Source organism: Ctenocephalides felis, unplaced genomic scaffold (genome assembly GCF_003426905.1).
Source record: "Ctenocephalides felis isolate EL2017-DRISC unplaced genomic scaffold, ASM342690v1 CF-g0.4_SCAFFOLD_01170, whole genome shotgun sequence".
Taxonomy (NCBI): domain Eukaryota; kingdom Metazoa; phylum Arthropoda; class Insecta; order Siphonaptera; family Pulicidae; genus Ctenocephalides; species Ctenocephalides felis.
Window position 1 is genome coordinate 53377857 of NW_020537324.1, and position 27844 is coordinate 53405700.

At 30.0% G+C, this 27844-nt stretch overlaps 1 protein-coding gene across 1 annotated transcript; it reads left to right on the forward strand.

Moving 5' to 3' along the window:
* Positions 1-283: 283 nt before the first annotated feature.
* Positions 284-27844, forward strand: LOC113367374. The gene is made up of 3 exons (XM_026608985.1): positions 284-363; positions 21579-21815; positions 27619-27844. Exons 1-3 carry the CDS (start codon positions 290-292, stop codon positions 27842-27844), a joined length of 537 nt encoding a protein of 178 aa, XP_026464770.1. The 5' UTR covers positions 284-289.

The following is a 27844-nucleotide window of genomic DNA, read 5'->3' on the forward strand; positions in this document are numbered from 1 at the left end:
TTAGTTTCAAAAATAATTTTTTTTCAGAGAAAGTTCAACAATAAATCGAGGACTTTGAATCTTTTACAGGGCGTACCTACCGGTGTATCAATTATACGGGGCATATTTATTTTAAATTTATGCTAGTATTTTGTAATTAGTGAGAAATCTTCACTTGATATCAAAATATATAATATTTCAAGTTACCGAATCTGTTGAAAGATGGAACTACATAAAATAACACTCTTAGAATCGTAAGCAATTGAGAGTTGATGATTCAGAGTGATAAATGTACTAAGTTTGTGTATCAATGAAAAAGGTAGATAATTGTGATATAAAATCTTATTTATATATTTTGGGGCAAATTAAAAAAAAAATACAAAGGTATGTCTTGACACTCAGTTTTAGCAAAAAAGTATATTATTATTAGTAAGAGTAATCAGGAATTGTGTTCAAATTCAAGGAATTAATTGAAGTATTGAAGATGTTATATAATCGTATCAAACTTTATTGTTAGTAAACTAACTAAACATTACTTTAAATTATACTTAATCACCCACGCAGTTAGATGTATAATAGCCATAATATAATTAAATTGATATTTTTACTGAATATTGCGATTTTAGAAATGATAACTTATTTTAAGACTTTATACGAAATCACATGAATGTATTGCGAGACAGTGATTTTAAATACAACATAAATTTAGGCATCAGAAAATAGGAAATTATAACACTGAAAATGTATTTAATGAATTCTGATAGTTTAATTATCCATTTTCTATTATTTCATAAGTTTTATTGTATATAAGTAAAAAATTTGTGATAAATTGCAAAATCATCTTTGTTTAAAATCGTTATATTTTTATTGTGGGCAAAATACATTGATGCTTGTGTTTTCAAAGGGGTATCTCCTTGACTTATTGGTTAGAGCTATGGGTCTTCATTCAGAGGTTTTATTCCCGCTTGAAAATATAAATATTAGTATGAAAAACCCAAATGCCATCAATATTAGAATTTTTAACTTCTCGTAGGGTAAGTTACAGTAATCGTCCAAAAATCTTTGCAAAATTTTTAGCATATCTTCACGCATTAGAGGTTTATGAACATTTTGGCATACCTCATCGTAAAAAAAAATTCATGTGTGTGTATATAATAAGTGTATATGAATAGATACAATTTTTCGTCCACGTTTTCGGGATCACGGATCAACCGATTTGAATATTCAAAAAGTATTCGATTTATTGATAAGGAGATTCAATAAACATTCAATTCGTAATGATGAGAAGATGTGGGGATTGGTTTAAGTGACAGTTTTGGAAAGACATCTGTTTCAGAGAGAATTAGCTAAATTGTAAAAAGTTGCAGTTTTTGAAAGTAAAAGCAACCGATGTGAATAATTTTAATAACATTTTGCTTGAAAAAAAAAATTATTTAGTGAGACAAACAAATATTATTCTAAAATTTCAATAAATCTTATTTTTTCGAAAAATAATTCAGATTTTAATTTTAATTCTTGCTATACCTTCTATATACTTCAAATTAAATTTTAACTTTGCAATTCAATTCATATAATTCTTAGAAATATGAGATAAGTTTCTTCATTCTTACTTCGCTTTATTAAGTTTTGTTTATTTACTTCTTATGTTAACACGTGTAAACGTTGTCCAATTTATAAGCTCTTATATTTTGTTTATAAAATACGAATAATGAAATTTTCAGTATTTTTAATAATCTCTTGGAAAATATTTAATATTCTTTGAATATTTCATTACAATACGGAAAAATCCAGCAATTTGCCTTAAGGCACAATGCGATGCACCACTAGTTATTAATAATTTCAACAATACGGGATGGACAACCGTTGCCATCTGTATTGACATCATTAAGAAGTCATCACATAGCTCATAGAACTCGTTAAGTTTTCATTGCTGTTGATAAAACAGAAAAATATTTTCAAAGATTTCCAAAATCCCTTTGTTTCCGAATGTTATGTATATACAGTCGTTTCTGTTCGAGTTGAATAAGAATAAGTGTACGGTGGTCCGCCAAATCGTATACGGCTGGTCGAGTTGCGGACGTGAACCTTCGCAAACGATCGCACCACCCTGTCTCGTCAGAGGTTCCAGCAGGAGTGAAGCGATCAAGCCGGTTCCGATATTACGTGACTCGATTTGGAAATGATCTTCTTCCGTGTAGATAAGGAGCTGAAAATTTTTACTTACTTGATTAATCAAAATATGAGAAAATATGCCGAAAATTATTATAAACGATTTAAATTTTAAAATTTTAATCAATGCTTTTCGACCATTCAATTTATTTTTTGCAATGGTCAATACAATTTTTGGTCAATATTTTGTTTTTGTGGAGTAGTATAATTAAATGAAAAAATAATTATTAATTGATGCTTGTGATTGTTCTGTTTGTGTTTTTATGTAGTTGTTTGATATAGTTCCCTTAAAGTGAGAGTGAAGATGTCATTTTTAGACTTGTTTTGTTTAATTCAATGCAAATGACATCTTACATTAACTTCCCGTAGGGTAAGCTATTGTAATGGGCCGAAAATAGAAATTGAAAATTTTTACATTTCTCGACGTTTTGAAGGTTTCTGAACATTTTGGCATACCTCAGAAAAAATGGATGTGTGTGTGTGTATGTATGTATGGATACAATTTTTCGTCCACGTTTTCGGGCGCACGAATCAACCGATTTGAATGGTTCAAAAAATATTCGATTCCTATTGATAGGGAGATGTGCTGATTAGTTTTTGGCAAAGGCGGGTCCAGCAGTTACGGAGATACGGAGCAAAGAGTGCAGAAAATAGGAACCGAGTTTTTGAGTGAACGGAGCATCCGATTTAAATGATCTAAAAACATTCAATTAGTAATAATTGGGAGAAGTGATTATTAGTTTTTGGCAATCGCAGGCCCAGACATTTCGAAGATACAGAGCTATATGTGCAAAAATGGCAGTTTTTGAGAGAACTAAGCGTCCAATTTAAATGATTCAAAGAACTTTCAGCTTGTTTTAACAAAATAATTGATTTTGGTAAAAAAAATTTGTATCATTTTTTTTTAGTTTTTTTGTATATCGAAAATAATTCAAATTTTATTTTTTAATTCTGACTAAAGTTCTAATATACTTTAAACAAATAATTTTAACTTTCCAATTCAGTTTTTACAGTTCTAATAAATATTAGACAATGTTACAATATTTATAATAATCTATTTGAAAACATTCAGTATTCCTCGAACATTTCGTTACGGTACGGGAAGTTCCAGCAATTTGCCTTAAAGCACGATGCCATACACCCCACTAGTTTAATTTTTTGTTCGTTTAATTTTATTCCAATTAAATTAATATGTTTTTATAAATCTTGCTTATTTTTGAAACACATAACAAATCATGTAAGATTACTGATATTTTAACTAGTTTAGATTTAATGTTTCCTAGATATTTTTAATATATGTTAAAAATGCATATGTATGTTATTTTCTTTTCTGTATTTTTATGTTTTATTTTATTATCAAATTTCTATTTTGAATAATTTGGCAATAGTATCTCAAACGTTTGAAGTTATGCCTTCATCAAATTAAAATATATTTATAATAGTAATCTAAGTTAACAGAATCGAAGTTTTTCAAAAACTTTGATAGCAACCCATCTAGACGGAACTCTTAGCAAACGAATCTTTTACCTTTGCTTTTTTAAAATTATTATATAATATTCAATGCAAATAATGTGACTGAGAAAATTTAATTTAAAATTTGTTAACATAGATTTTTTAACACATTGAATACCGATAATTAAATTGATTTTTTTGTCTTTAATAGCACATGGTCAATAATGTCATTGCGCGCAGGCAATATCTATGCATAATAGTTTTATTTATCTAATAAATGTGTATAATTAGATATAGAAATGATATACATTATATTACAATAAAAATGATTATCTTTTCTTCTGTAAATTTTTTCTCATAAAAAGTTTATCAGAGATCTAACTATCTATTCCGAAGCCGATTCTAGTGTGTATCTTGTATCGTAAATGTTTAGCAAAACTTTGTAAAAATATCCAACGCCAATACTGCAGATAAATAGGGAATTGCGATACGTTTCTCTAAACCGAGTTAACTTTACTTCTGGTTCGTTCTGTTCGAACTTGGGCATCGGTTTAGTTTTTGTGTTCTCAATTTCATACAAAGTCCATATATAGTCCAACGGGAATTTTGAAAATCTTTTATGTATGTAAACGCTGTTAGAAGTTTGATAGAAATGATTGTACGCCATGCTGAACGATGTTTGATTCGAAAATGTGAATCATGGTGATTTTTATTTGCTGAACATATTTTTCTTCGGCAAAATATATAAATTTTATACAAAACTCTGAGTTTATGTTGAAAATTGACGTAGTTAACTACATAATTGTGTCATATTTTTAAATTTTATCTATTTTAATTTTATATTAAAGTTTTGTGTTCATTGCATAATTATAAAACAATGTTTATATTTTTAGTGTTTCATGATATGAATTGCTGAATGATGACATGCATATGATGTCAAAACGTACACAATAAATAATATAAGTATTTATCAAGAATATGTTTGAACATCGAATAAATAAATTTAAAGTATAAATTGAACTCAATATGTACACAATGATACGTTTGTGCATACTAATTTGTATTGTTCGGTGTTGATATCATTAACTACCCCAAGATGAATTTATGTTTTTGCGAGAAAATCCAATTTGCTAATTTTATATATTCTCGACGTTTCTAGCCATTCTGAATTAAACGAGACTAAAGGAACTAGTATGTGTGTGTGTATGTGTGAACCGATTTTTGACTTTTTGTGGACGTTTTCTCGAAAATAACTCTTGTAAACAAATTTATCAGCTCTTATGGTTCATCATGAGTCTTTGTGAGTTACATTTCAATTCTGAAAATTTAATTATCATAATATAATTTTGACTTTGAGTTGTAACTATGATATTTGAAACAATATTTTGACAACTCTTTACTGGACATTATTGCATCCAATAAAAAGTCATCAACATTAGAATTTTTAATAATGAATTGATCTAAAAGGTTTTCATCATAACATAACCTTGCCATACTATTGGTGTATTTGGAAATACCACCTCAAACTTTTGAAGTTATTCCTTAATTTTCTATTTTATAGCACCCAGAAATAAGTTGAAATATAATTAATATAAATTCAAATTAAAAGGGCCGAAATTTCTCAAACACTATGAAAACAACCAATTTAGTCGGAACTATGAATTTTCGTTTTCTATGAATTACCAGTAAGAGCTATAAGCTTCCAACCATGCAGAAGGTTGCAGTTTCGATACCGGATTCTGACAGCCTGATGTCAAGCAGTAGTGATGTTTTTGCTTGAAAATATACGTGACAATGAGTTTTTGCTTGAAAATATACGTGACAATGAGTTTTCAAGTGCTTGTGACCCTTATTGGACATTACTGCATCCAATAAAAAGTCATCAGCATTAGAATCTTTGATAATGAATTGATCTAAAAGTTTTTCAACAGTTTTTAATACAATTTTATATGAAATCTGCATTTTAACATAACCTTGCCATATCATTGGTCTATTTTTCGGCAGAATAGACCTCTTTTTTATTGACTTTTTTATAGCCGTTTTCTAAGAATTATCAGTTAGAAATATGAGCTTCCAATCATGCAGAAGATTGCAGTTGCGATTCCCGCTTCGACAGCCTGATGTCGAGCAGTAGTAATGTTTTTAATGAAAATATACATGACAATGAGTTTTCAAGAGATGGTGTCCCTTATTGGACATTACTGTACCCAATAAAAAGTCATCAGCATTAGAATTTTTAATAATGAATTGATCTAAAAGTTTTTCAACAGTTTTTGATACAATTTTGTATAAACAACGCAACGTAACAAAACTTTGCCATATCATTGGTCTATTTTTTAGCAGAATAGATCTCAAAATATACCATTACTGAAATTTTCACTAAAGTTTCTAATATGATGCAACGTATTTTAATTCCAAAAACAAAGCTTTTACAGCGTACTCCACAATACATTAAATAATTCGAATTTAAATAAATATTTACATTACATTATACACTTTAACAAATTATATGTAGTCAAACGAAAAGACTTCAATTAATGAACACCGCGTTGCTTATTTAGTCTGAGTTACATCCGTTGTTTTTTCGAACATTTCATCCATATCTTGCCGTCCGATCAGCGCACATATAATGTAATGTGTATAACGAATACAAATGTATGAATACAAAGAGGTTTTTTGTAAATATTTTCTAAATAAATGTCGCGGCACGCGATACCGTCGCAAACACAAATAAGCGATTACAAACCGATTCGTCACTATTATTAGAACCGCCGGCCGAGTTACGCAGTCCGCGGCTTCGCTGTAATTAGGGGTAGGAACTAGGAAGGCCCCCACTCGAATGGGGCTGACGCGCGATTACATCCCCTCGGGAATCGTAGGCCGGCACAATATCTTATTAGGCGTATCTTATTACTATTATTTGCGACGCGCAGATCGTGAAATACAGTTGTTGAAATAGTTGTCCGACAGCCAAATTTAATTACTTCAGTCTCGCAAGTCCCCGATGGAGTAAATTTTGCTAATTTGTGGCGGGTTATTTAGGTTCAGTCCACATGTCGAAAATATTATAAGGTAGGGCAAGGACCAATTTTGACTTTGAGCATTTATATTATGAAAACCAAACTAATTATATGAAAACAAGAAACACATATGAAACAAACAACTATCTGACCATGTTTAGTTAGAGTTAAACTCGTAGCTAATTACATTGTTGTAAAAATGTGTTTATTGCTGTTTCTGAACAACTCGTAACATGGTCCTTTTTATACCAAAGGCGGGAAAATTCAGACGGCCAGAGCCAAATAAGTCCAATGTATTATTAACCTCTCGTATTAGTTACTTCTCGGGTAAGTTATTGTGATCGTCCAAAAATCGAAATTGAAATTTTTTTTTATTCCTTCGCATTTTGAAGGTTTCTGAACATTTTGGCATATCTCATAGAAAAATGTGTGCTCGTGTGTATGTATGTATGGATACAATTTTTCGTCCTCGTTTTCAGGCGCACGGATCAACCGATTTGAATGGTTCAGGAAACATTCGATTCATATTGATAGGGAGATGTGCAAAAAATGGCAGATTTTGAGAGAACTAAGCATCCGATTTGAATGATTCAAAAAACTTTTTTGCTTGTGTTGACAAAATTGCTTCTGAAAAAAAAATAATTTCAAATTTAATTTTTCCAAAAAAAATATTTTATATTTAATTTTTCCGAAAAAAATTTTAAAAATAATTCAGATTTTAATTTTAAAGCTATCTCAAGTTCTAAAACTCACTTAAATACTTTAAATAAATAAATTTAACATTGCAATTCAATTTATATCATTCTTATAAATATTAAATAATGTTACAGTGTTTATAATAATCTATTTGAATGACTGCTGCATATATTTTCAAGTAAAAATGGGCCTTACTTGGTATTGCTGAATGAATGAAAAAATTATTACAGAAATTGCAAAAATAAAATTTATGACAATTGGTTGGGTTATCACCTATAACAAACCGACGTAATTTTTAAGTGCTGTTCGCTGTTCAGCAATAATTAGTATAGTAATAATATATTATTTTGAGATTACTGGTGTTGTGCTATTTTTTTACCGGAACGCTAAAGTTTAGGAAATAAATAATCGTTTGTCTCGGTTTGGTTCGAAAAAACGTTCCGAATTGCGTTTGGAATATTTATTTCACCTTGTTTATAATAATACATATAAAAATTCATCAAAATTTATAAAAAAAATCAGCAAGTCTTTAATTTTTTATTCAATTCTCTTTATCAAAAAACACCTTTAGTGGCGGAAGGCGTTCCTGTCCAAAAACCAAGTACCGGAACGACGTTCCGGGGCATTCCGGCTCGACAACACCACGGCGATATATAAAACACAATATAGCTAGTATCATTTTCTTCAAATATATGTGAGTACAAAGTATTCTTCATTTACATTCAATACTTAATGGCATACTTATCACTTCGTATTCAGGATTTATAATTTTTGGCCAATGATTTCTATTTACCACTGAAATATACTAAAAAAATGTTAGTGTTTTAATTATTTACAATATTATATAAATAAAGATAAACTCAACTCAAGTAGAATCAATACAGTATAATTTAATATTGATCATGCTCATGTATACACCATCATGTAAGTACAAGAAAAAACATTTATAAAGTTTACTCCAATGTACCAGCTTTGTGAACGGTGATTTATGAAACACAAAGTAAAACTCGTTCTTCAAAGAAATACAATTTTCAATAATAAAAAGGTATATGTGAGCAAAGAATACGATAAAAAGAAATTGATACAATTTTCAGTTGAACCATTGTTTCATCTCAAATAAAGACGCTCCATCAATATATTATATAAAATAGAAATATATATCAGCGAAACGACACAAAGTTAAATTGCCGGAGTAGTATCAAAAATTTTCTTTGAATTTTCGAACGTGAGTTGTTACACATTTATTTGAAGCAAAGAGTTTGAGCAATGTATATATCTACTTCATGTTTAGAAAATAAAATACCGATTTTTTTGATAATAATAATGTAGTTTGTTACTATATTAAAACAAATTTATTTTGTTTTTTATATTTACGTAATTTCAAAATAAAATAAACTAGTGATGCATGACATCGTGCTTTAAGGAAAAGTGGAATGGAACTGGAACTTTGCGTATCGTAATGAAATATTCGAGGAATTATAAATGTATGTAAATGTAACTTTTATTATTTGCATTTTATAGACAAGATATAAGAGCTTATGAATTGGTCGACCACTTCCATATATGCTTACATGGAAAGTAACTAAACAAAACTCATTCAATCGGATTTAAAATGAAGGATATTCTCTAATTTTTATAGGAATTATATAATTGCAAAGATAAATTTTTTTAACTTCCCAAAGGAGATCTTTTCCGTAAATCGACGTATTCTCAAAAACGGCTGGACCGATTTAAAAAATTTAAAAGCCATTCGATGTATCTCGATGAGGACTATCGTTTGTCAGCTTTGCGCTACGATGGGCCGAACCGTTTCTTTGTAAATCGCAAAAAAGTGAAAAAAAATCGACCACGTTTTAGCCCGCAATTCTGAATCGATTTTGAAAATTCAAAAACCGTTCTAAAGATATTGGTTGGGAATCGTGCTGATTAGTTTTTGATCGGCCGGACCGTTTTCTTGTAATAAAGTGTTTTCGTGTAATAAAGTGTAAAATTTTTTTTGACTTATTTTATGATTTTTTTTTGTCGATAGATACCTTGGTCTTTTAGATCATGCTAAAATATTACGGCCCTACAACAAGTCGTTTAATTTTAAAAATTCTTCAAAGTTCGCAAATGTTAGAATCGTTTTTTTTTGGCATTTGTCAAAATTAGACTTTTCATCGACGTTTGCTTAAAAACGCCTGAACCAATTTTAGAAATTTAAAAGATTAAAAGTCGTTTGATGTATCTCAATGAGGGCTATCGTTTGTGCGACGATCTCCCGAGGCGTTTCTTTGTAATTTGGGAAATAGTGTTGAAGTTTTTTTCAACATTTGAAGGAATGATACTGATTAGTTTTAGGTGAAAATCTACCAAGCCGTTTTCTTGTAATTAACTGTTGAAAAAAAAATTTAAGCCGGTTTTTACGGAACTTTTTTGTGCGATAAATATCATGATTTTATAGACAGACAGAAATATTATGGCTTACGACAAGTAGTTTAATTTTAAAAATTTATCAAAGGTTGAGAAATTTAGTAGTCTTTTGACGTTTGTTAAAATTAAAATTAGATGATTTACTTGGTATAACGATAGAATACTTGGTCTGAATGAATATACTGAACCATTAAAGTCCTACGGAAACTGATTCAATTATAAAAATTATTGATTTTTGAAAATTTGCTTTTGGAAAATACTCCGAGTTAACGTGTTCGTTCGTTTTCAATTATGTGTAATAAATCCACTCAGAATACTTTTAATCACTTATGAATTAATTTATTTTTTATTGAATAAGTCGATTATTTACACATATCGGGAAGTTCATGTAACTTGCCTCAAGGCAAAACACCAATACCAACTAGTTAGTTATATTCTCGTAGTAAACTTTATGTACAGTAATTATGATCTTTGTTAAATATATCAGAAACATATGTAATTAGTCACCATACAATTTGCAAAGCATTCCCAATGTCGTGCATGAGTGCGGAAGAGGAAGCGCCGCTCTGCATATTCTGACGGAATATTCTATTTCCAACTCTGCGACAATAATTATATAACAGTAAAAGCAGTCTCAGGTATTGTCTTTGTGCGATGCAACTCGATCGAATGATGTACATTTGCATTATATCAATAATATAGGTAGGACTCAAATAACATTTATGCATCATCACTTGAGGCCTTCGAATCAGATGTTCCAGGTTCGAAACCTATCTCATACAACCTGATGTCAACTAGTAGTAATTTTCAGACGGTTTCCACTTGATTTTTTTTATTTGATCAATAGCAATAGCAATCATTAACTATTATTATAACGAGAAAGGTTTCGTTTTCACAGCAAAGTGAAAAGTCTACTACTTTACTTCACTTCGAAATATAGATATCAATATGTTTCTCCTCGGCATTGCTGCATCTATAAAAACTCATCAGTATTACAGAAATTGTAAACTAGTTGGTATTGGTATTTTGCCTTGAAGTTACATGAACTTCCCGATATGTGTAAAAAATCGATTTATTCAATAAAAATAAATAAATAGATAAATGAGCTTAAATAAAGAAATAAATGAGCTTAAATGTGAAAGAAAAATTTAACACTTTTTTCCAAATTACAAAGAAATGGCTCGGCCAATCGCTGCACAAAACTAACTGAGAAAAACTAATCCACATCAAAATACATTGATTGGCTTTTAAATTTTTGAAATCGGCTCAGGCGTTTTTGAGCAAACGTCGATGAAAGTTACAATTTTGACACCAAAAAAACGACACTAATTTTTGTAAACTTTGACGATTTTTTAAAATTAAACGACTTAAATTAAACGTCGTAGGACCGTAATATTCTAGTATGATCTATAAGACTATGGTATCTACCGTCAAAATCACGAAAATCGTCGAACAAAAATATTTTAAAACCTTATTACAAGAAAACGGCCCGGCCGATCTTTACCAAAAACTAATCAGGTCGATTCCCAACCAATATGTTTCGAACAGTTTTTGAAATTTCAAAATCTATTCAGAGTTGCGGGCTAAAACGTAGACGAAAAAATTTTCACTTTTCTGCGATTTACAAAGAAACGGCTCGGCCGATCGTCGCACAAAACTTAGAAACGCTAGTGCTCATCGAGATACATCGAATGGCTTTTAAATTTTTGAAATCGGTCCAGCCATTTTTGAGAAAACACACACACATACTTTTTCCAAATTTGGTCTCATTCGATTCAGAATGGCTTGAAACGTCGAGAAAATATAAAATTAGCAATTCGGATTTTTGGATGAAAACATAAACTTCTCCTTAGGGAAGTTAATAATAATATATTCATCACATAGATTCAATACAGATAACATTTTTGGATTGTTTTCTATAAAATAAATCGAATTATCAAAAATTTTATTGAATAACATTAAAAATACTTAAATTGGATTAGAATCTATAGAAAATTTCGAATCGTTAAATTTTGAAAGGAAAGGTTGCAAGTTACACAGTACTAGCTTGAAACTTTTGTTGTAATTTTTTTCATAAATACTACAGCTGAAAATAACAAACTGACAATAGATATTATCTTTCCTCAATATTTCATTCCTGCAGGATTACAAATACATAAAAGCTATCATTAATAATACTAATAATGTATATGTAAACTTTTCCTGAAAGCGACGTCGTGAAAATTAAGGCCATGACTGGCTATATACATCTTTTGTCTTCTACTTTAATATAGTATCGTAAATTATATAATTTACTTGTTTTTTGAGAAAATGGTGGTGGACCTTTTTACCCGCGGTGTTTTTAGACCCGCTCTATCCTTCAAGAAAATCAGAAAAATCTATCAGGCTATACCTGTACTTAGCATATTAACAAACCATAAAATTATTTATGAATATAAATTATTTTCCAAATATTAAAACATGTAAAGCAGCATCTACATTATTCGTTTATACATTATACCTTATTTTTGAATGGTTGAAGAAAACTCAACCTGGGTGTGAGTTTATGTCAAACTTGTATAATGGATGATGCCTTCTTGCAATTACTGCAGTGAATTGCCTTAAAGTGCATGTTTCGCTTTTGTGTTGCTAAAACGCGTGTCTGAAATCAATTAGTGCTCGAGGGCGCCTTTGAGACCTCCCTCTATGGATGAGGTCAATATATTGGCGGGTGTCAATTTCAACGCCATCACCTTCCCTCTCTTATAATAAATACTCTCGAATAGCGTTCCGTGTGACCCATTGAATTGACTGAGTTGTCGCAAATGCAATTACAAACAAAGCACCAAGATAATTTCATTTTTCTCACTTTGATGTCTTATCATCGAGCTTTGATAATATTTTTGCCGTTTGTGTTCGATGTATGTAGGCGCTTATTAAATTTATAATTCAATTTGCTCTCTATTAGATAAGCATATAAATACATATATATTTATTTATAGCTATATTTTTAAAGGTATAACGTATACATATACAAACATGCAATAATTCTGGTAAAGTGAATTAAATGGTAATTTAAACATTTGTCTAGGTACAAATACTGAAATATTGTCAATAAATACGATAGATTATCAATTAGTCATAAAATTCAGTCATACAAAAAAGGTCGAGTGTCATAACCATCCTGTAGATAGCATAAACATAGGTTAAAAAACAATAGCTGTGAGCACTAAAATGGTTTATAACAACTTTTATTGACAGAAGTATGTAACACACACACAAAATAGTCTTTTGAACAATCACAAAGCTCTTATGAATATAATATGACAAGACATATTTTTAAATATGGTTAATATAAATAAACGAATTATGACATCATTTCACTTTTTAAAATTAATAAGTCACCATCACGACTAGTGTTTTATTATAATTTCTTCTTTGAAATGAGTCTAAAATGTAGTTAGCTAATAATTACCAGTTTGCTAATCAGTCAAAATATTAAAGTAACTATGTATCAATATACTGAGATCTAGTCAGAATCATCATGACAATGGTGATGTACCAATATACTGAGATCTAGTCAGAATCATTATTACAATGGTGTTTAATTTGACAACAACATTGTTTCAGCCAAATTGTTGAAATAAAAAACCGTCCGAAATAATATACCGTCTTTCTGGCAATCCAACAGGATTGCCACATTTGTTATCAATTACTAACATATTATTAACTTCCCATAGTGTAGTTATAGTAAAGGGCCGACAATCGAAAATGAAAATTTTTGCATATGTTCACGTTTTAAAGGTTTCTCAACAGTTTGGCATACCTCAAAAAAAATGGACGTGTGTTTGTTTTGTATGTCCGCATTTTTTCGTCCACGTTTTCGTGCGCATGGATCAATCGATTTAAATGTTAGAAAAAAACATTTGATTCCTATTGATAAGGAGATGCGCTGATTAGTTTTTGGCAAAAGCAGTTCCAGCCGTTACGGAGATACAGAGCAAAGAGTGCAAAAATAGAAATCGATTTTTTGAGAGAACGGAGCACCCGATTTGAATGATCTATAAAACATTACTTTGTAATTATGATGATAAGTGGTGATTAGTTTTTGGCATAGGCAGGTCCAACCGTTTTGAAGATACGGTGTTAAATGTACAAAAAATGTCAGTTTTTGAGAGAACAAAGCGTCCGATTTAAATGATTCAAAAAACTTTCTGTTTGTGTTGGCAAAACAATTGATTTTGGGAAATAAAATATATTAATTTACTTTAAATTATTTTTTTTTTGTATATCGAAAATTATTCAGATTTTAACTTTAATTCTTGCTAAAGTTATATACTTCAAATAAAATTTTAACTTTGTAATTCAGTCTGTATAATTTTTATAAATATTAGACAATGTTACAGTATTCTATGTTGACAATGGTACAGTATGTTCAATAATAATCTATTTGAAAACATTTAATATTTCTCGAATATTTCGTTACAGTACGGAAGTTCTTTAAGGCACGATGCCATACACCACTAGTATCTTTTTTTTAATATCCGAAATTATATTTTTTCTACAAATTAAATTCAAGTTCTGCTATGTTGGTGCTTACGAATATATGCAACATGCAAATCCATCGAGATATACATATGCATAAATATGTGCCAAATCGTTTACCGTTTACGTCGCGTTTTATCGTCAGTCAGCTCGCTCTATATGTCTATATGAATTGATATGATAAGTGATAAATTTGATTTAACGCCATTTTGACGTTCAGTCGGACGCCATTTCCCGGAGGACAGGAGCAAAAGGGGAAAAATACTCGCGAACGCGGGACATAACACGGCACCGAATAATCGTATGTGCATACGTGATGCCTCGCGACGCTAGTGATGAGACGCGGATCCATTCGGTATGCATTTTCATATCAAAATATATATCTCTACTTCTTGATAACAAATTGTCTGAAAAAAAGATTTGAATGCGGGTCTTTAGGGTTACAAGGCCGTGCGCATACCGCTGCAATTCAAACAAACTAGCGGTGTATGACATCGTGCCTTAAGACAAATTGCTGGAACTTCCCGTACCTAAATAAACAAAACTCAATCAATCGGTTTCAAAATAAAGGACATTGTTTAATCGTTTAATTGCTGCTAAGTTAAATTAGATTTAAATAAAATTATTTAATTGAATTATATAAGTGAGCTTTAGTACTTTATTAGCCAGAATTTAAATTAAAATCCGAATTATTTTCGATATCCAAAAAATTTTTTTTGAAGCTCAAAAAAATTTCAAATAATTTTTATTTTTTCCCCCAAAAGCAAACGTTTCGTCAACACAAGCAGAAAGTTTTTTGAATCATTCAAATCGGATGCTTTGTTCTTTCAAAAACTGCCATTTTTTGCACATTTAGCTCCACCAAAAACTAATCGCCAGAAACGACTTACCCTATGGAAAGTTAATATAATATTCAAATTCATTCATATTAGTCTTTTATATCAATACTGGTTAGGTTAGAGCGATACAACATAAAATAACACAATAACTATACTTTCTTACATTTTATATAAAAATAATTAGATTTAAAAAGATCTTTACATCAGAACTTCAGAGAAAAATTGCCCATAGAGTTATTAATAGCGGGTAGAGCAGGGCGATAATCGGCAATGTTTGAAAATCCATAACAAAAAATATTTTCTTTCGTTGTTAGTTTTTCTGGTTGTAAGCACTGTTGTTTAGTTTACAGACATTAATATAATTTTTAAGTATACGTTCTACACTGTTATATATTGTTATTTTTAAGTTCAACTGCTTTTAAAATAAACCTTATCATGGTAGGGTAAAAGGACTAATTATATTTATTTATTTTTATTTATTTATTTATTTATTCATAAGCAAGCCGTAATCAATAATAATAGCTATTATTTCAGGCTCTTGTCAAAAATGTTAAAGGACGTAAACAATAAAAAACAGTGAATAAAAAATAATTTTACAACATATTAGTTAAATAAATAGGTATTTCAACTCTGTATAGGATTATTTGTGAAAAATACCAGACCAGATCAAGGTTATATGTAGTTTTATCTCAATAACCAATGTATCAATAAAATTTATATTCTGCATTAATTGAATAATGTAGTTAGAAAAATTAGACATTAGACTTGTTTGTCGCCTGGCTGTCCCATTTTAACCCGCAAAAAGAACCCGTAAAAAGAACAAGGTGATAAATTAAAAAAAAAAACAGCTAGGATTTTTACGGAACATAGTCAGATATTTTTTTTTTGATATGTGTTATTTGTTCTCATATAATTGGTTATTTACACCCAGCTTATTGTTTTTATATAATTATATTATTTTGATAGGCAATAAATCCATGCAAATAAAAAATAATATAATTGGTTAGGTTTTTACAATATAATTGCTCAAAGTCAAATTGGACCTCTGCGTATCGCCCTAATCTACTGCCTTTTTTTATCCTCAAATGACTTATCCATAAACATTTATCTCATTTTTTTAGATGCAATTACAATCCGTTTTGATATAACAAACAGTCAGTAAATATAACATACGTAGTTTGAAGAGAAATCCTTTATCCAGTGGTACGCTTATTTGTCGTTGATTAAAACCAATTATTATTATTTTTTATTTTAACTCTTTTTTATTTAACAATCAGAAATACATAAAGATTCCTATGAGCTAAATTGACAATATTTAAGGAGTTTCAATCTCCTTATGCCATAAGGTTGAGTAATGTCAAATATTGAACTATTGATGGATCGAATGTGAGTCCAGTTTGCGTTTGTATTTTTCCTTAAATTCTTTGAACGTTAATTGCACCGTTTTCATGTTGAGGTCGCTGTGAATGGTTTTATTTGTCACGTACCACGGAGAATTAAAATTATACGTAAATTTTTGACTGAGTTCTCTGCATTATAGCTATATTTGATTTGTAAGCACATCCCCAGAGCTCAATTCCGTAGGTCCAGATTGGTTTAATGATTGATTTATATAGCAGCAACTTATTTTCAACAGAGAGCTTATAGTTTTTACGCAGTAGTCAATCAAATTCTTTCATATTGATCATTATTTGCTGCTTTTTTGTTTTTATGTGGCTTTTCCAAATAAGTCTTATGAATTATGAATCAAATTTGAGATTTGGATTTAACATACAAGCAATATCGAAATATGTATTCCAGCACTAGGTTCTTCGACATTTTCTCATCCTCTCAGCGCTGTCGTAGTGAGTCTGTCGGGGAGGAGCTGAAATTTAAATAATGTTTTTTTGCTTGTTGTACATGAAAGAATAACGTTCAAAGATACAAACGCTCTACTTGCGTGTTATACGCGTCGGCAGCGAAATAATTTGCATACGTACCCGCTGAATTCATGAAATTGTTCGGTGGAAAATATAACAAAATATAAAAATATATTTTTTATAATTAAAGCGTTTATTATAATAACTCATTCCATAATATTACAGAATTTATGGCATTATTTCATTCCGAATGATACATTTTTATTTGTTACTGATACTAATTTGGTAAGTATATACATATTCAATATCAAAAATCAATCAAACACAATTTTTTAATTAAAAAATTTAAATGGTAATTGAAATCATTTCAATTTATTGTATTTTCTCATAAATCCGCATATACCAGCAGTCGTAGTTGACATCTCTGGCATAGATACATTTTTTGTCCTGGTATATTTCCAATGATACTATACACCAAGACTTAAATATCAAGAATATAAATGAAGTTATCAAGGAAAGAAGTTCAAAATATTACCAGAAGAATCCAAATCACCCAAACAAATTTAGGCAACAGCTACAAAAAACTATTTCCATTATAGGACTGAAAATGAAGTGGCCACAATATTTAACTAGTTCAAAGGACGTCATACATTCGGCAGCAGATAACCTTATTGGTTACGATAAAGAAATTTATAAAAAATGTGCCAAATTTTTTTCAGCAAGTTGAAATTCTAAATTTTTATTGTATGCGTGTATATTTCATCTATATTCAATATTAAAAATGGAAAACTTCATGACTAAATCAAGCGACTTACTATATTATCTATAACTTATTATCATTCATTTTTTTATTTGAATTTGCGATCTGTCCATAGATAAAGGCATTTAGTAATTGTTTCGTTATTTTTAGCAGAAGGCTGTTTTGGACGGCAATTCTCTTCACAACTTCCTAGTTGAAGAAATAAGAAGAAAAAACAAAGAAACAGTTAGAAAAATGAATATACGGCCAAAATTCCTGTAAAATTCCACGGCGCTTAAGTTACAAAATTGGAGCCAATCAACAGCAATGACAATGATATTATACATTTACAACAAACTCGAGCTTCACAAATATTAGTCAAGAGTCCATTTACTTTTAAAAATACGCCGTCATCTAATTTCTTTCACAACAACAAAACACAACACAAAGACTATCTATAATTAGATTAATAACAAGTATTAAAGTCAACATCGGAGTGTGAAGTCAGAGATATTGCAGTGTAGATAAAGGAATTTGGTACACGTCCCCTTTTAAAGTGAAGATAAAAGCATGCCTTTGCCTTACGTTATAATTACAGAGTGCCGATCTGTTATATGTATAAAGATAATAATAAAATAAAATTTCGTTCAGAACGTTACTATGCCGGTACAGTACTGTGCACAGGTGAAAGCTTCTCGTAGGCGTTCAAACAGTCTAAGGAACGGGTTGTAAGTGACTTGACACTTTGTATCTAATACTGTTATATTTATGTATACTGCAAAATGTATTCGAAAAGCATTTCTATATAATGCAGACGTGAAATTTACAAGACAAGCTTTCAATTTTGTTATTGTTTCATATTTTCATAGAATTTGCTAGAATATGAAGTGTTAAAAAATTTAAAATTTATTTTATTTTATTATATATAATAGTTTTATTATATTATTAATAACAATGAGAACTTAATAGTGCGGTAAGTTTATTGAAATAACTTTTTAATAACGTGGCTTCAGAAGTCAACCCAACGGTTGGCTTCTTTTTGATCAATTTTATTATTACAATGTCTGCAATATTGGCGATTTTGTTTATTGATACACCAATGTCGGGTGAGAGCAAATTTTATTGGGAAGCCTATTGCTATTTATATTTCCAAATAAAAACCGATGTCACTACTGCTCGACATCGGGCGAGTATCAAACCGAGAACCCTTAACTGAAATCTCTTAATAAAGCTCTAACCACTAATCCACGGAGGTGCTACAAATAATTTAAAATCTAAATGTAAAATATGATCACACTTTAATTATTTGATGTTGTTGAAAATGATGTTTATAATTGTTTATAATATATCAAAAAAGTATCTATAAATTTTAATCTATAATTGAGAGGTAAAATAGCCTCTCACATTCATAATTTTGAACTTATATTTAAATTTTACGAAAATTGTCAAAAATTATAAAAATGAACTTCTTGACTATCTGGAATACCTAACTGCTAATTATTTTTAAATAATTATGAAGAAAATTGAACAAAATATCTTCAATTTTTAAATGGTATTTGTTATTCTAAAATTATATTAAATTTTATAGTATTTACTAAAAAGACTCAGAATTTTAATTTGTTTAATAAACAGCATAATTATTTATTAGTCGTGAAACATAAGCAATTCTTTCATAATCAAAATTGTGAAAATTGTGAAAAGGAGCATTTTTTATTAAACTTGATTCTTCGGTTTTATAAATAACATAAAACCTCTAAAGTTTAAACTCAGCTCTGAATATTTTGATTTTTAAAATTAATTTCTATGCCAAGATCTGATCTCTAATATTTCCAGTAAAACTATATATTATATAATACAGTTAATATTAATTAAATAAATGAATACAATAACTATTAATTACTTTTTAAAACATCCATTATCATTTGATTGAAGATTGGGAAATTTCCATATTTATATTTGATTTTGTGCCTTGCTAAATTGTAATTAAACCCAAAATTAAATTACTATATGTCAATCATATTGTGCTAATTTTTTATAATAATTATTTTAAAGAGCTCCATTAGTCTCTGATTGAATGTTTTTTGAGTTAATTTAAATGTTTGTGTTCAGCAAAGCTTCTCAAATATTAGTTTGCAATAATTAAAAATTATTTATCGTGTTTCCAATAGTATTCAATAATATAAATACGCGTAAATAACTAGAGTTGACTATTGACAAGTACCAGCTATCTATTTAGAGGAAGTAATATTGTGAAAAATCCTAAAATTGTAGTTTATTATTCCAAATTTTAATCAATTGCCGATGTTTGAATTATCAACGATGTTTGAACAAAAGCAACTTTTGATATAAATTTTGATTATAATATTGTTTCAAACTTTGGTGATTTTTTAAATTTAAACTGCTTGCCGTAAAACCGTTAAGTTTAGAGCCATGATGTCTATCAAAATAAACAGTTTCATCAAAAAACATTTTCAACGGTTAATTACAAAGAAACGGTTCGCCTTCGGAAAGTTAGGGAGTAGTCCCGTAACGCCGGACGGTGCCAAGCACCGGACACTCCATTTTAGCGCGTATTATTTAAGCATGTATAAATCTTTTTATTTCAAAATACAAGTGAAAGGGGCACTGGGGGCGGGGGCACACAGGTACAGGATCTCGCGCCTAGCCTCGCCTGTGAAGCACACGGCCACGGCGAGAGCAATCCTTTTCTGTTTTAGGCGCAAAATCACGACGTCACTTAAATATCAATGGAAGTAATTCTAGCTTTATTTATGCATTTACATTTGAGTGGCATGCAAAGATAAAAGTTGTACTTAATTGTTATCCGTAAAATGGTAAAATATTATTAGATCTTTTAACCAATTTTAGTAGGTGCCACCAAATGAACGACAATGTCTGTCTCTTAGCACCGGACACTAAGTGGTCCCATAGTGCCGGACAGTAAACATATTGATATTTCTTGTGAGAATATACGTAATTTATTCCATTTATTTAACTTTGTTCTGTATGAGTGCTAATGGACACTACATACCCCCATTTTTCGTATTTCCTAGTCGAAGAATGAAAAGCTTATGGTGAATGCACCAGCTGAGAGCATCGGTGTGGCTCAGCCAAAAGGGGGGATGAATAGTGGCTTTTTGCAATATCTAAGAATATTCGTCAAATACACATATGCAGATATTTCAGAGTGCGAAGATGGCTACGTATGTGATCAATGCAGGTTATTTTGCAATGTTCGGTACTAGGTGCCACTGTTTAAAATCATATCTTTTTATACCAAAGTTTAATTGATAGTATTAATTTTTTTTTGAGGTTTTGCTAATTTAGTTTGATTAGAAACTTTGTTATCTAATATAAATCATAATTTAATTAACATTTCGTAAAATTTTTTTTGATTTATTCATAAACAACCTTAGGTGTCCGCCACTAGGGGACTTCCCTCTAATAATAAAAAATATTTTGTTTTCATTATTTTTGATTTTATGTATTATTATGCACTTTTCTTCTTATGTATTAGGATGCACGTTGTTTGATTTACTAATTTGTTTAAATGAACTTTGAGATCATCACAAATCAATTTTTACTAGATAGTCAATACTTAAAAAATGTATTTTTAAATATCAGGGTGAAATTTCAGCTTAAAAGTTAAACTTTCATAGAAAGCTTAAAAGTTATTGAATTTCATAAAAAGCGATAAACAATTTGCAATAATGTACATAGTGACAATTCCTCTATAATGTATTGGGAATCACAAATGCAAGAAACACTGTAAGAGTAAATAAAAATTAAAAAGTATGGTATTCAACTGATTCATAGCTCTATTCCAAATAAATTGCTAAACAAAAATAAAGTTTACAAGATTTCTTATAAACCGTCTTCTCATATGCAGCATCTCTGTGGAAACGTGCGCGTCTCTCGATCGATACACAAATAGCGCGGCAAACACCTGTAATGACAGGGCCGACGCGTCACCTGTCAATGAGCCACTGAGTCACTGGCAGCGGACCGCCGAAGGCTTTGACACCTTCGATGCGCTTTCTGTCGGAGCGACGGGAATTTTTAATAGACAACATGGCGAACGGGTTGTTGACAACCAGTGTGCTGGAAGGGATTTTGCAGTAAAGAGGTATTGTTATGTTAGAAAACAGTAGATACTGTAAGGATGAAAATTTGTATTGAAACTAGCTGTAAGTGGAATTCTGTCTTAAGGCAATTAAGGCATCGTGCCTTAAGGCAAATTGCTGGAACTTCCCGTACCAAAAATGATTATTTGAAACGATTAACATTTTTGAAAAAAAATTACTTCGAAAAAATAAGATTTTTGACAAACAATTAGACAAAAAATTACTTTTTTTTGAAAAAAAAAATTTTTTAATTTTTTTTTTTTTGAAAAAAAATGTTTTCTTTTTTTGACATATTTTGAAAGATCTAAATTTTTTTCAAAGCAATCGTACTGCTTTAACTGCATAAAGACGAAATATCAAACCGCGTAAGCGCCGCGTCGTCGTCTAACGCGTAAACATTGGTACGGAACCCACAGGAATGTAAACCAAAATTATACTTGTTGTTACAATCTCTATAAAATATCTGATAATTTGATGTGCATATGTCTAATGATCATTTTTGACCGCCAAATGGCATTTTTTTTCACTTTTTTTATTAGATCTCCGAAACCGCTAGACCTGCCTTTATGAAAATTTGATCGGTTCTTCACCTTGTCAATACAAGTAAAATGTTTTTTGAATTATTAAAATCGGACGCTCCGTTCTCTTAAAAACTGAGTTACCGTTTTTGGCACTTTTTGCCCCGTATCTTTGGAACGGCTAGACCTGACTTCGCCAAAAACTAATCAGCACGTCTCCTTATCAATACGAATCGAATGTTTTTTGAATTATTCAAATCGGTTGATCGGTGTTCCCGAAATCGTCGACGAAAATTTGTATCCGCACATACATACACACACGCACACACACACACACACACACACACACACACACACACACACACACACACACACACACACACACACACACATACATCCATTTTTTCTAAGGTATGCCAAAATATTCAGAAACCTCTGAAACGTAAAGATATATAAAAATTTTCATTTTCGATTTTTTTGCGATTACTATAACTTACCCTACGGGAAGTTAACTAGTGGGGTGTATGGCATCGTGCCTTAAGGCAAATTGCTGGAATTTCCTGTACCGTAAAGAAATGTTCGAGGAATATTGAATGTTTTCAAATAGATTATTATAAATATTGTAACATTGTCTAATATTTATAAGAATTATATAAACTGAAATGCAAAGTTGAAATTATTTGTTTAAAGTATATTAGAACTTTATTCAGAATTAAAAATAAAATCTGAAGTATTTTCGACACACAAAAAAAAATTTTTTGAAAAAAAGATTTTTTTTTAAACGAAATTTTTTTATTCCAAAATCAATTTTTTGAATCATTTAAATCGGACGCTTAGTTCTCTCAAAAACTGCAATTTTTTGTACATTTAGCTCTGTATCTTGGAAATGGCTGGGCCTGCCTTTGCCAAAAACTAATAACTACTTCTCTCAATCATTACTAATTGAATGTTTTTAGATCATTCAAATCAAATGCTCCGTTCTCTCAAAAACTCGATTTCTATTTTCTGCACTCTTTGCTCTTTATCTCCGTAACTGCTGGACCTGCCTTTGCCAAAAACCAATCAGCACATCTTCCTAACAATAGGAATCGAATGTTTTTTGAACCATTCAAATCGGTTGATCCGTGCGCCCGAAAACGTATACAAAAAAATGCGGACACCCAAAACACACACACACACATCAATTTTTCCTTACGCCCGAAACCGTGGACGAAAATTGTATCCATACATACATACACGCACACACATCCATTTTTCTGAGGTATGCCAAAATGTTCAGAAACCTTCAAAACATCGAGAAATGCAAAAATTTTGATTTTTGGACGATTACAATAACTTACCCTACGGGAAGTTAATAAATTAACTAGTGGTGTATGGTATCGTGCTTTAAGGCGAATTGCTGCAACTTTCCGTACCGTAATGAAATTTTTGAAGAAAATTAAATGTTTTCAAATGTATTATTATAAATACAGTAATTTTCATTATTTATATTTTATAGACAAAAAATAAGGATGAAGCATTTATATATGAAAAGTAAATAAATAAAACGTAAACCGGAATTAAAGTGAAGGACATAGTCTAATATTTATAAGAATTATATAAACTGAATTTTGAAAATCCCCAAAATTATTCGTTCGTCAACACAAGCAGAAAGTTCTTTGAATCATTCAAATCGGATGCTTTGTTCTCTTAGAAATTGTCATTTTTTGCACATTTAGCTCCGTATCTCCGAAATGAGTGGATCTGTCATTCCCAAAAACTAATCAGCACATTTCCCTGTCAATAGGAATCTGAATTTTGAATTATTCAAATAGTGCGCCCGAAAACGTGGATGAAAAATTGTATCCATACATACATACACACACATTCAATTTTTTCAAGGTATGCCAAAACGTTCAAAAACCTCCAAAACGTGAAGATATGCATACATTTTCAATTTCGATTTTTGGATGATTACAATAATTAACCCTACGGGAAGTTAACTAGCGGTGTATAGTACCAAGAAGAATTGCTGGAACTAGTCATTTACCCAACATATGTATTTCTTAAATCCGTTAAATTTAATTGTCTTAACCAACTGAGATATAAGGGCAAATTCTTGGTTAAATTAGAAATGTTATGCTAATGCTATATGTTACGGGTCCAAAAAGCTATGTATTTGCTCTGCGATCAGGAGTTGAACACATAAAACCTAACTTTACGTATATTTTTTCACAGAGACATCAGGAAGTTGCACAAATAATAAAATTGTTATTGGACAACTGCGCGTGTTCGAGGTGTAAAACGCCTGATGACAAAGCAAATGCATAGCTTATTGACAGTCTGTGACTACGACTGTCACACGAATATAGACCGCCGTAATATAGAGTTATCATGTTATTTTAAAATTTTGAATTTTGAACGATGTTACAAATTAAATCCACGGTCTTCTATCTGGTAGCTGTAATCCTTCGAAGAGCTATTTTTACTTGGAAACATATTTCAATCTATATTACTAATTGAAAACCGAGCAACTACTGCTTGACACCAGGCTGTCTGCGGCGAGTATTGAACCAGCAACTTCTGATTCGAAAGCCAAAGCCCTTACTAATAATTTTATTATTTTATTCCCTAAACATTTTAGGTAGGTGATATGAGTTATAGATGAGATAGCTGTATATAATTTTTTCTGTGTTCGTATACTGAATAAAATATTGTAAAGGTGCAATTGCAAAGGTACAAATGCGATCTAGTGCGTTATTTTTTATTGAATACTTGATTTACAAAGTTGTATTAAGTTTAATTAGCTAATTAGCTAATTAGCAGAAATATTTTCTGAATTTGTAAACTTGAAGTAGATAGCAGGTTTGCTCCATTCCATAATGCGTTAACTGATTAAACATCATTGTTTATGGCAAGTAATATCATTTTTTTAAGTATATTTTTTCTAATGTTCAAACAATAACTACATAATATAATGAACTGCAAAATTTTTATAAATAATCTTGCCATAAAACTTCCAACAGTTATAATAGCTTTACCTTCAAGATAAGAATGCAATTTTCTTTAATCTGTTTCATCTAAGCAGCAATTTTAAATTAAGTAGGCAATCGCATTTTGCAATCTGTCTTTCAACGGAAGGAAAACATGGCCCCAGCGATACTGACATTTTATATCAACCAGGTAATTATAATCATTCATAATAAAGACCTTATACCTTTATGCTAGTTTGACCTACTATGTCAAATAATTGAAACGTGATAATTAATGACGCGTTATTTCATATTATTATTTTTGACCAAAAAGTAATTATAACAATAACGAATAACGAATTTATTTATAGTTATGGCATTTTTATAAGTATGTACACTATTATGATAACATCATGATATTACCCCTACATTTTTATTATTATGTGTTATATCAAATATATTAGTTTTCATTAAATGTTAATAGTATTATTAATTAAATAATATTGTATGAAAGTCTTTAAAAATTAGTAGTTCAAATTATTAATTGTAACCTATTATTGAATTATTATATATCAGTTCTAGACATATCGCAATGTATCTTTTCTTCTTCCATTACTCAACTGTGAGAATACAAATTAATAGCAATTAACTAACCATTATAAAAGCTATTATATTGTTTTCGTAATATTTCTTACACAATTTAGCACTTATTTAAAAGCATTTTATAATAATGCGAAAATAACAAAAGAAGTGTATAAAAACATTTCTGAATCTTATCGCAATTGCGTGAAATAATTATAATGGTTTATTAACAAATAATAATTACCTACTAGACAATAGACCTTAGATATTCCGATCGAAAGAAATATATTTAATTATATATTTTACTACTCAATATTTTTTTGATAGTTGATCTAGATTTGGTTTCCGTCTATACAATTTAAATCGCAGGAATCTTCCAATTGAGTTGACGGAAGCCAAGTTGAGAAAATTGTATTAGATTAGATATAAAGATTAGATTTTCGAATAACAATTTTTTTCAATGAGTACCATCAAGTTTCTAGGAAGATTTTCAAGATAGAAAACAATGCTTAATCTTTATAGTGTATTTATTTATATTTTTGACAAAATACCAGATCATGATCATACACAGTATTATATCTGTAAAAAATGCACTATATATAGTGCTTATGCTAATATAGGTGGTGCATAGCATCGTGCCGTAAGGCAAATTGATAAAACATCCCGTATTGTAATGAAATATTCGAGCAATATTAAATGCTTTCAAATATATGTATTATTATAAATACTGTAATTTTAATTATGTCTAAGAATTATATAAACTAAACCGCAAAGTTCAAATTATTTATTTGAAGTATATAAGAGAGTTTCAGAATTCTAGCTAGGGCTAAAATCAAATTCCGAATAATTTTTGGTATTTAAAAAAGATAACATAAAAAAAATATTTCCCTTCTTAAACTAATCTTTTCTTCACCACCAAAATGTATTTTGAATTATTCCAAACGAAAGCCTTGTTCTCTCAAAAACTGCCATTTTATAACTTTTAACTCTTCATTTCTGAAACGGCTAAGCTTTTATTTGCCAAAAACTGATCACCACATCTTCTCATCATTACGAATGTTTTTTTAATCATTCAAATCGGATGCTCAGTTCTCTCAAAAACTCCATTTCCATTTTCTGCACTCCTTGTTCCTTGCTGCACGCAAGGGTTGGGCTGACTTCTGCCAAAAACTAATCAGCACGTCTCCCTATCAATAGGAATCGATTGCTATTTGAATATTTCAAATCGGTTGATCCGTGCTCCCGAAAACATGGGCTAAAAATTGTATCCATACATTTGCACACACACACAAATACATACAGCCATCTTTTCTAAGGTATGCCAAAATGTTCAGAATCCTCTGAAACGCCAAGATGTGCAAAACTTTACATTTTAGATTTTTGGACGATTACAATATATACTTTCCAACGTGAAGTTAACAAATACTATTTGAAGAAAATCAAGTTTAGTAGGACATTATATGTTATATTTTCTATTCTAGATCTATATGCTTTTTTCGCTATTAAGTAATGGGCCAAATTTTGTTAAATTCTTTTTATAATTAACTTACAACTTTAGTATAAAATTAGCACTTATGCCATATAGACAAAAAGTTCATTTTCATCATTTTAGCCAATATTCGTAAAATTTAAAATGAAAGTTTCAATTGACTATTTAGAGAGGCTTTGTAATACTTTACTCGGAATTTTATCATTTTTAACATACTTTGCTTATATGAATAAGTATAATAGTTATATATGTATATCATTTTCAGATATTTTATGGATAGTTGGAATTTATTTTATCAAGTAATTGCAAAGATTGAATTTAAACCTGGAGGTTTCAAAAACCCAGGACAATCAGAGACAAAAGATCTAATTCTGGCAAAAAAGTCTGAGTCCGGGCAAGTATTGCTTTCAGAAAATCCTGGAACGAAAGGTGGAAATCCGGTCCCAACCAAACCGAGACATGTGATCTCCTTAATTTCTATCAAAATGTAA

What these genes read in the sequence shown, in the direction of transcription:
- LOC113367374 (XM_026608985.1), top strand. Translation starts at nt 290, where the DNA reads ATGAAAAAGGTAGATAATTGTGATATAAAATCTTATTTATATATTTTG. An exon ending in ATTAAAAAAAAAATACAAAG is followed by an intron (nt 364 to 21,578) that starts GTATGTCTTGAC and finishes TCTCATATGCAG; the next exon opens with CATCTCTGTGGAAACGTGCG. An exon ending in AGGGATTTTGCAGTAAAGAG is followed by an intron (nt 21,816 to 27,618) that starts GTATTGTTATGT and finishes TATCATTTTCAG; the next exon opens with ATATTTTATGGATAGTTGGA.